Source organism: Triticum aestivum, chromosome 3D (assembly GCF_018294505.1).
Source record: "Triticum aestivum cultivar Chinese Spring chromosome 3D, IWGSC CS RefSeq v2.1, whole genome shotgun sequence".
NCBI classification, from domain to species: domain Eukaryota; kingdom Viridiplantae; phylum Streptophyta; class Magnoliopsida; order Poales; family Poaceae; genus Triticum; species Triticum aestivum.
In genome coordinates, this window is record NC_057802.1 from 582,860,971 (window position 1) to 582,871,941 (window position 10,971).

At 46.3% G+C, this 10,971-nt stretch overlaps 1 protein-coding gene across 1 annotated transcript; it reads left to right on the plus strand.

Annotated features, from left to right (window-relative positions):
• The first annotated feature begins 3,194 nt into the window (after positions 1 to 3,194).
• On the plus strand, positions 3,195 to 4,805 carry LOC123080683 (expansin-B11). Its single transcript, XM_044503617.1, has 4 exons — positions 3,195 to 3,509; positions 3,613 to 3,725; positions 3,832 to 4,025; positions 4,133 to 4,805. The coding sequence occupies exons 1-4, from the start codon at positions 3,275 to 3,277 to the stop codon at positions 4,455 to 4,457; spliced, it is 867 nt and encodes a 288-aa protein (XP_044359552.1). The 5' UTR covers positions 3,195 to 3,274; the 3' UTR covers positions 4,458 to 4,805.
• Positions 4,806 to 10,971: the final 6,166 nt, after the last annotated feature.

Consider the following 10,971-nt stretch of genomic DNA (forward strand, 5'->3'; position numbering starts at 1 on the left):
AGGATTCCAATCCTAGTAGGATTGGGCCCCACCCTTTTTTTCCTTCTACCGGAGGGGGAAAAGGGGAAGGAGAGGGAGTAAGAGAAGGAAAGGGGGGTGGCGCCCCCTTCCCAAGTCCAATTCGGCCTCCTCCCTTGTGGGGGGCGCACCAGCCCCTTGTGGGCTGGTTAGCCTCCCTCCTATAGCCCATAAGGCCCATATCTTTTCCCGGGGGGTTCCGGTAACCTCCCTCTACTCCGGAAAAATGCCCGAATCACTCGGAACCATTCCGATGTCCGAATGCAACCTTCCAATATATGAATCTTTACCTCTCGACCATTTCGAAACTCCTCGTCATGTCCGTGATCTCATCCGGGTCTCCGAACAAACTTCGGTCATCAAATCACATAACTCATAATACAAATCGTCATCGAACGTTAAGCGTGCGGACCCTACGGGTTCGAGAACTATGTAGACATGACCGAGACACATCTCCGGTCAATAACCAATAGCAGAACTTGGATGCTCATATCGGTTCCTACATATTCTACGAAGATCTTTATCGGTCAAACCGCATAACAACATATGTTGTTCCCTTTGTCATCGGTATGTTACTTGCCCGAGATTCGATCGTCGGTATCATCATACCTAGTTCAATCTCGTTACCGGCAAGTCTCTTTACTCGTTCCGTAATGCTTCATCCCCCGCAACTAACTCATTAGTCACATTGCTTGCAAGGCTTATAGTGATGTGCATTACCGAGACGGCCCAGAGATACCTCTCCGATACACGGAGTGACAAATCCTAATCTCGATCTATGCCAACCCAACAAACACCTTCGGAGACACCTGTAGAGCATCTTTATAATCACCCAGTTACATTGTGACATTTGATAGCACACAAGGTGTTCCTCCGGTATTCCGGAGTTGCATAATCTCATAGTCAGAGGAACTTTATAAGTCATGAAGAAAGCAATAGCAATAAAACTCAACGATCATAATGCTAAGCTAACGGATGGGTCTTGTCCATCACATCATTCTCTAATGATGTGATCCTGTTCCTCAAATGACAACACATGTCTATGGTCAGGAAACATAACCATCTTTGATTAATGAGCTAATCAAGTAGAGGCATACTAGGGACACTCTGTTTTGTCTATGTATTCACACATGTACTAAGTTTTCGGTTAATACAATTCTAGCATGAATAATAAACATTTATCTTGATATAAGGAAATATAAATAACAATTTGTTATTGCCTCTAGGGCATGTTTCCTTCACTTGCACCTCACGATCCGTTGCTACTAATGTGGACATGATGTACCCCAAAAATCTACGTGTTATACAATGTTGCTGCACTAGAAAGAGCACCATTAACTTGGTATTTCAGCAAGAGACCACACTAATAATTGACTACTACGCAAACAAATGGTGCAATCAAAAAGGGACAAACATTTCATGCAATTGATTATAGCATGGCATGCAGAGGCCGAGTGTGTATTGTGTTTGTATCCTCTTGATGCTTCATTTTGAGCTAATAAAATCCACTCTTTGTCGAAAATCATATCCCCTAACTTTAAAAATAGTGTAATCTTTCCTTATGTGGTCTACCCAGGCCACCGAACAAGCATACCACACACTACATTGTTTGGACATGTGATCCGTATGATTGTAACGATTTATGAGAACAATCTCAAAAATTGGATCTCTCTTCTTGTGCTACTATTGTATAAATTAAGAGGCACATTACGAGTCTAAGGAATTGTCAAGCTTTATGTACCTTGTAATAGTGACACGCATGGACACCTGAAGTTAAGTGATACTAATACTATTTGATTATAGATGGTATATATCCAGTTATAAGTTCTTTGGTGACGAGCGATTTTGCTGGTTAAGGAGAAACAAAGAGTTCCGAGAAGGAAAGAAGTGGAAGATAGTTTGTATTTGTCGATGTGTGATGTCCGATTCTTAACAAGTATTTCTGAATTGAAAGAATAATTTGATCAATTTGTCTATATTTTATTATCCGTGGTAACATATATGCATTCGGCTTGTGCCCGTAGCAACGCGCATGTATTGTCCTAGTACTTTAATAAAGATGGTGTTGATGTACTTGATATCGGAAGAAAAAATCAAGACTTATTTTGGTACTCCAATACTGAGTGTTATGGCCACTCTCTTTTTCTCAAAACCGAGGCAAAACAGTTATCCACACCTCATTAATAGAGGAGGATTAAAACAAAGTTGTATGGATGTCCATTAGCATTATAGCTAGTCCCTGTACGGACAGTAAGTTTGACCTTACAACAAAGTGCGTTTATAACAGGTACACGAATAGATCAATATCAAACTTCACAACAAGTGTGTTCTCCGCAAACCATCCCGTGGTTGGATGGTTATAGAGACAGTGGTATCTCCAGTCACCAGGGTTCAAGTCCTGATGCTCGCATTATTCCTCGATTTATTTCAAGATTTGCCAAGGTGCGCTTTCAGCGGGAGATGTTCTGGTCAACGACGAGGCGTCTGCGGTGACTTCATAAATCTAAGATGATATGTCGGCACGGTCTTTCAAAGGTCTTCATAGGGGTAGGGTGTGCGTGTGTGCATTTATAAGGGTGAGTGTTATAATTTATTTATTTTACACGATGTTGGCTCATTTTTTTTTACGGCTCGACTTTGGCTCATATTTGTAGGTAGTGCAGATTGGTAATAGTTCGGTAAGCTTTTTTCCTTCTACACCAACTCGTCACGTGCTCTTTAAAAAACACTCATCATGTTCTTCTTAATAATTCGCCACGTACTCCGTTCGTCTCGGCGTTTTGCTTTAAAATTTGTTTACAAAAGAGTGTACTTCTATCTTTCAATACATTTTAAAATAAGTTTTAAAAACTTGCAATTTGAAGTAGACTTTCAATACATTTTAAAATAAGTTTTAAAAACTTGCAATTTGAAGTAGAAAAAAATATTTTTTTCTCATAACACGGTAATCAAGATAAATAACATTATACACACGGTTTTTTAAATTTCTACATGCACTTAGCGCATTAGGGAGCAGGGTAATTAAAGATGAAAGAGTGTTGGCTTACCGTTTCAATGCATTTTCATTCCACTTCATAATTTGTCCTAAATTTTCTATACATACATTTCTCATCAGATGGAGGAAGTACTATAAATACTGGCCTCGTGACCAGTCCTTCAACTCACCCAACGAACATTCGAGCTAAGCTTATCTAGCTCGTAGCCTCTAAATTTTCGAGTTCCCATTCCTAGTGCTAGCAAGCTACAAGCAGCAGCAATGGCGAAAACTTGCACCTTAGTGCTGCTTGGCGCACTGGTGGTGCTCTCACTCCTTGTGAGCCCCATTGCTTGCTCCGGCAAGCTCGCCAAGGTGGCCGGGCCACACAAGCCTGCTGCAGTCAAGGGCCACAAAAACCAGACGACTAACCCCTCTTCGTCCGCCGCATACGGCGGCGGCTGGTTGCCCGCCGGCGCCACGTATTACGGAAACCCTAACGGCGCCGGAAGCGACGGTTAGTGCTTTGCTTACTTTACTGTCGGTCTTGCACGCATGGGACCTGTATCGCACCCACATTCGTCGAGCTGAAAGATACTGATAAGGAAAGAAATTTGCAGGTGGCGCGTGTGGCTACCAGACCGCTGTTGGGCACCGGCCGTTCTCGTCGATGATCGCCGCCGGGAGCTCGCCTCTATTCATGGCGGGCATGGGCTGCGGCGCGTGCTATGATGTAAGCATAAGTCACCAAGCTCCTTCCATTAATGGCGCAAATTGGACAAGTGGTCGGCTCGGCTTGTCCTGACAAATTACAAAACGTGTTCATGTGGCGTACGCAGGTTAAATGCACGAGCAACTCAGCCTGCTCCGGGAAGCCTGTGACCGTCGTCATCACCGACCTGAGCCCCGGCAACCTCTACCCCGGCGAGCCGTGCCATTTCGACATGAGCGGCACCGCCCTGGGCGCCATGGCGAAGCCTGGCATGGCCGACAAGCTCCGCGCCGGCGGTGTCATCAGGATGCAGTACAAGAGGTACGTAGCACTACGACATAGGATAGGATCCTCTTCAGTCTACAGTTAGACGGAAAACAATGGAAGTAAATGTCTGCTGATCTTGGTGTTCCTGTTAATCATCCTAGGGTGCCATGCAAGTACCCTGGCGTGAACATTGCATTCAGGGTGGACCAGGGCTCCAACCCCTTCTACTTCAAGACCCTGATCGAGTTCGTGGGCGACGACGGCGACCTCAAGGCCGTGGCCCTCAAGGAGGCTGGAAGCGGCGCCTGGACGCCAATGGCGCAGGACTGGGGCGCACTGTGGCGCCTCAACAACGGCAGGCGGCTGCGCGCCCCATTCTGCCTCAAGCTCACCTCCGACTCCGGCAGGGTCCTCGTCGTCAACAACGTCATCCCCGCCAACTGGAAGGCCGGGGCCACGTATCGCTCCCTGGTGAACTACCGCTAAGTTACAACCATATTTATCTGCTCTGTGTGTGAATTTTATACCTCGAAAAGAAAGAATGTGCGTCCGGGTGCTGCGAAGGCGGTCTCGGATGAGGAGGAGGGGCTTACGGAACTGTGATGTTCCCTCCCTGGTCTCTGCATTCCCCTAGTGATGTATCATGTGTGCAGTCCGTCTGGCTGTATTTTTCTTTACAATAGGAAAACTTGCCTCCGCTTACTAAAATTTACACTGTCAAGTTCAATACTCCGAAATGAAGTTCTTCCAATAAGAACTTATGTATACAAAACTTGAACCGGTGGCATGTATGCACAACAATTCTTTGGACAATAAAATTTCCTCATCATGAAACGGGATAGATGCAAATTACCGTTACTCTGTACTAGCACCATTACCCACGGACACTGGGAACCACCGGTAGCTGCGCCTGCGCGATTGATTCTGCTGCCCTGTCATGCCGTTGAGGACACATGCAATTCTCCCGAAAACGTAGTCAAAGGAGCAGAGCCTTGAATGTTGCAAATACTGATTGCCCTACTCAATTATTAACAGAAGCTGTTTGTTGAAAGTGTTTTTAATGGAGCTTCAGTTCTACGTACACATGTATAGGCACTACTCTATAAGTCTACGTACAAAGTCTTCGGTTGTGTCTTTTCTACACGAGTGTGCATTATACTCATAATAATTGAAGGTCGTGTGTACTGTGATATTTAATTGTATTTGCTATTTCTATCATGTTTTTGTCCAAGATGGTATATTTTATTTTTCCTGCGACAACATTTTACCCAAACTATTGCGAGAGAAAGATCCCTGCCTGAATTTGATCTCATTTAATAAAAACATATCGATTCAATTTATAAGGGGAAGCTGATCGAAAACCTAAACAAGACGGCTCTGTTTACGAGAAAAAGCTAACAAAAAATTGCACATGCAACGAGGCCTTGTCGACCACACAACAGTAGACCATAGTCATAAAACACAGGCAGACGCTAGGATCCGGAGACACCTTTCAACTTCCCGAGCTCGCATGTGAGCCACAACACCACGTCACTCGGACACATTGTAGCCCTCGCTACATGAGACGATCGCCCGCAGACCACAAAAGTTACGCCAAACATCTAAGGCCATTGTTGTCCCAACATACTAGCCAGACTGGCCCATCAGATCGTTTCTACCGGGTCCACGAACTCACTACCCTCGCTGCATTAGGTCACAACCCATGCAACACTTAGCGGCTAGCCTACACCCTAGAGTTGTCGCTGCACCTCCATTCGAGATTGATGCCTTGGTGCACACCCATTGTTCAGAGTCGTCGCTCCGGCATCCACAGACCCATACCATAGAGCAGCCGATCCAAAGTGCCATGACCCACCAAACCAAAAAGCAACACCGAAAGAAGAGTATATGGCGGCACGACAACGCCCAAAGGCAACACCAGTGGATAGTAGCGCCATTACCAAACCGAACACGACCACCTGCAGCAAAGAAAAGACAAGGGTTCGTCGTGATGCCTTCAAGAAGGGAAACGTCGCCCACAGACGCCGTCGTCATAGAGCTTTTTCTCAAAACCATATCCATCACAATAAAGATACCCAAGAGTACCGTAGATCTCCAAGGCAACGCCGGAGAAGGCTAAAATTGATTAGTTGCGAGACGTGCAACCCGGCGAAGAGGCACATAGCACCGCTAAGGTGGACGTCCACACCACGAGCTGGACCATGTCGATGCACCAGACAGAGAGCATGGGCAGCCGACACCATCATGATTAACGCATAGGACACGATGAAAGCTTCGACAGGAGCATGGGCTCCTCTCAAGGTCTCCCAAAGCTTCGTGTGCTTCTTGTCTCCTAAAAAAGCGTGTTAAATCAGCAACTTATGTTGACCTCTGTAGATATTGATTTCCTGCGAAACCAAAAACAAGCAGAAAAGAGGAACTGACATTGGGCACTAAACTAATAGGTTAGTCTAGAAAAATAGTATAAATTGCTATAAAATGTATATAAAAATGATAATATAATAGCATGAAAGAATTAAAAATTATAGATACGTTTGAGACGTATCAACGACTTGCATGATCATCCTTGTGTCCTCATCTAAATCCTCCATCTTCAAGGCGTGAGCATCTTCGTGTCCTCCGAGGCAGCTGCAATCCCTACCTTCTTCTTCTCAAGCATGGCCTTCTTCTCTTTGAGCTTGAGTTTCTTCTCAGTCGCCGCCATCAACATGGTAAGCATCCCGGCCATGCATGCCTACTTGATGTCCGAGCCTTGACGTATGCCCCCTCTTTCTTCACCAAGATGTCTCCAAACCTCCCTGTCATCTTGTCCGCCACACCTTCTCGCTTCGCCCGCTCCTCCTCCGACTTCTTGTCCCCAAACCCTCTTCTAACCTTCTTGGGCGGTTCTTTTGTTGCGTCGATTAGATCACCGGTTTCTTCCTCGGTGCCATGGGCGACGGTCTTAGCAATGTATAGGTTCCACTTGGGTTGTCCATTCAACTTCAACCAACAATGCATGACGGCGAAGTTTTTCTTCTCCAACTTTAAGAACACACTACACGCACGGGAAGGCTACAAAATAAAACATTGTCAACAATGCATATCTGGCAACAAAGGATCAACAAAACAATGCATATTCGACTACAAATGATCATCAAAACAATGCATATCCGGTTACAAATTATTAATAAAACGATGCATATCCAGCTACAAATGGTCAAAGAAACAATGCATATGAGGCAAAATTCCTGGTTCAGGAGGTTTAAACAAGACTTTCGTCTTCTCAAATATAGATCATCTGTTGAACTTGAAGGCTACATTAACTCCTTCCTGCAAAACTTAGTTTAGGACCTTCCTTTTGATTGTTTTTAAGCCCTTCTTCCCCTTCTTATCCTTTTAGTTCCTTTAGTCAACCCCCATGGGGGTGCCGGTGTGTGTGCTTTGTAAAACCATGTAAATCCTACACAATAACCGTGTTTGCTTAATACAATGAGACTGTAGGAAACTCTCCTACAGTCATTTAAAGCTAAAAAAGAATGCATATCCGGCTACAAATGATCAACAAAACAATGCATATTCGGCTACAAATGGTCTGCACAACAATGCATATCCGGCTACGGGAAATACCTAATGGTTCCTGGTTGTATATGCATCCTATATGGGAATTTTTTTAAAATATATTTAGGAAAAGTCAAAATAGGTAAGAACTATTTTGACAAAACACTTGACTTACTTTTGCACTAGTATATAAATTTTCACGAAAAAATAAACAAAAGTTGACCTCACAGCAAAAAAGACAAAATTTATTTGCTATTATAGGTCACTATTCACACTATTTTAGCCAAAAAATTGTCTTTTTTGAAAAGAAGTCAAAGGTATATTTTCTTTGTGTGGATTTTTTCTCACGGGTACAGCAGAAGGTCAAGTTTATTTCAAAAATATTGTCAGGAATTTTTGATTTTTTGTTGAATTACTAATTATTTTTTTGGAAGTACTAATTACAAATCTTCCTCCATCTGGCTACAAATGATTTACACAACAATGCATATCTGGTTGCAAATAATCTACACAATCTTGTAATGCGCAGTTGGGCGACGGCGGGAGGACCCACGGCCCAGGCTTCGACCTCCACCATGTCCCCCACCAGCACCCGCACCACCACGACCACCACCTACGCCTCCACCAGCCTTCTGATTCTTGAGTGTTGCCGCCTTTGCATCCATCGCTTTGATGTGACGATTTTGCCGTCTCAACGAGTTGATCTTCCAGACGAGCATGATCCCCGACCTGCGGGTCCATGCATCAACGGCGGGAAGAAAGAGAGAGTGGGCGAAAAAAGGCGGAAATTGGGTGAAGAGCGGTGGGACGAAAGAAAAGACCGGGGGTGCGGAGAGACTGCTCGAACTGACGGCTGGCACTGTGCCGGGCGGGGCCATGCTCACGCCGGCTGCTGCTGCTCGATCGATCGTCCATGCGCATGTGGTGAGATTCCCGCGTGCGTAGGATGCTAAGCTGAAAGGAGACGGAGCTCGCGCATGGTGGCCGTGCGTCCTGATTGGCACATCGTCTATTCTAAGCTTCCAATCTATCTATCCATCCCCATCGAGCTCCTGAGTTTTCGCACGTAAACTATGCACAACTATAATACTATTGCCAGCGTCGCGATCCCATAGGACAATCGTGTTCTTGACGAGCGGCAGCATGTCGGAGGGATTTGCGCATCGTATTCTGCACTGCACGAAAAAGAAATGGCAGACATCGCGGTCAGTGTACACGCATGGCACCAGTGATCCGTCCCGAAATTTCGAAGCTCCACATGCCGGAGTGACTGACTTGTTTGCGCTTGTCGGAACGGGACGCCTACGCGCACGGCCGCGCTCCACGAGCGGCAGCATGTCGGAGTGTCTTTTTTTCCGAAAAAACTTCCAATCTATTCATCTTCAATCATGATAATACAACAAACACTAAAAATAATAAAAATTATATCCAGATCCGTAGACCACCTAGCGACAACTACAAGCACTGAAGCGAGCCGAAGGCGCGCCGCTGTCATCGCCCCTCCCTCGCCGGAGCCGGGCAAACCTTACTGTAGTAGGCAGTCGGGAAGTCGTCGTGCTAAGACCCCGTAGAACCAACGCCCCAGAACAGCAACCGCCGCGGATGAAGAGTGTAGATCAAAAGGATCCAATCTAAAAACACACGAACGAAGACGAACGACGAACAGATCCGAGCAAATCCACCAAAGACAGATCCGCCGGAGACACAACTCCACACGCCCACCGACGATGCAAGGTGCATCACCGGAACGGGGGCTAGGCGGGGAGACCTTTATTCCATCTTCAGGGAGCCGCCACCGTCTCGCCTTCCTGAACAGGACACAAACCCTAACAAAGCTCGAAAAAAATTCTAAAAACGGAGCCCTCCCACCGGCAAGGGCCGAGATCCACTCTGCCTCCATGGCCATAGAGCCACCGGAGACGGGATGGACCGGCGCCGGTGCCGGTGGGAGGCAGAAAGTTAGGGTTTTTGGAGGCGGCGGCTAGGTGTGCGTTCCGGGCAAATATGAGAATACTTAATTAACAGGTGAAATCAAGTTGGCGCGAGTTTATGTCGGAGTGTCCTGTTCACGCTTCAGAGTGTCGGCGAGTCGGAACAGGACACATACGCGCACGGCCGCGCTCCTGTTCCGGGACGTGGGCCGTCGCCGACGGTTGCAAAGCTAGCACTGTAGGGATGGTGAGTCAGCTTCGAGATGGGGCCGATCGTAACTATCACTATCTTTCGGTTTTCGCTCCTGGCCCTGCGATTGCGGTGCCCCATGTCCACTAGATCAGGAAACGCGCCTTGGCGCGAGGGTACCCATTCCAACGACATGGCAATGCAGGTAAAGATCAAACAATTTGGACAAATAATTTCTGGTTCAAGAGAAAGAAATAACATTCACTATGTATGCATGGTATCTGTCAAAGCACTAACAATGCATTTGGTATTTCATGAGATATGAGATACATTAAGGCTCTAATTGGGAGCATTCACTACCCAAATTATCCCTAATCCCGACGGCCTATATTATGCCGACAGCCCCCATCGTCATATATGGAGGTATGCCGACGGCCTACGGCATGCCGTCGGTGTAGAAAAGCCGTCGCATACCTCCGCATATGCCAACGACGGCCGTTGGCATAATAAGGCCATCGGCATATTTGGACATACGCCTACAGTGGCCGTCGGCATAGCCGTGGGCTCGGCTACCCAGTGGTCGATCCGAGCTGCATCGGTTGGTACACCTCATCGATCCGGGAGCATAGCTATGCCGACGGCCTGGCCGTCCGCATAGTTGTGTATTATCTGTTTTTTTGTATTTTGTATTTTTATCTTTTTTCTAAATTAAAATTTGATTAACTTAAATGTGCCTTATCTAAACATAAACATACATAAATTATATATCGATTTGGTGTAGAATTTTCCATAGATTATGAATATGTAGTTTTTATTTGTTTTCGAATATGTTAGTAATGTGACCTCATGTTCTTGTACATATAGGTCCCTATACTTTATTAAAATCACAAACAATTGATAATAACACCTATTTTGACAAAGTTTTATAGTGTGACCCTCCACACAGATGTCGTTGCCACCGTCACGGAGGGGGGGGGACGGCCACGTCGAGCCGACAAGGAGGGAATCTTGCGGTGGGTTGGGCCCAGACCGTGTTTAGGGGTGTACCTATGGGCTGGCCTATTACAACCAAGTGAAAAGATTCATCGGTCAAACCCCGTCCGGCGAAAGTCGGAGGCCTAGATCTGCCGGTCAACTATGCCAGGCTTAAACGGGACGGGGGACTTGGGGGGTAGCCATGCTGCCAGGTCTTGCGTTGGGCCCTCTTACACGTCTGGAAGTGTGGTGGCAGGTGTAAGCACCCGGCAGTGGCTCCGGAGAGTGAGCCCCCTCACGGACGTCGTTGTCGCCGTCTCACGGAGGGGGGAAACGGCCACGTCGGGCAGACGCAGAAGGATTC

Bases quoted from the DNA above. Each gene is read 5' to 3' on its own strand.
- LOC123080683 (XM_044503617.1), top strand. From the start codon at position 3,275: ATGGCGAAAACTTGCACCTTAGTGCTGCTTGGCGCACTGGTGGTGCTC. The intron at 3,726-3,831 runs GTAAGCATAAGT...TGGCGTACGCAG, and splicing joins GCTGCGGCGCGTGCTATGAT to GTTAAATGCACGAGCAACTC. The intron at 4,026-4,132 runs GTACGTAGCACT...TAATCATCCTAG, and splicing joins ATCAGGATGCAGTACAAGAG to GGTGCCATGCAAGTACCCTG.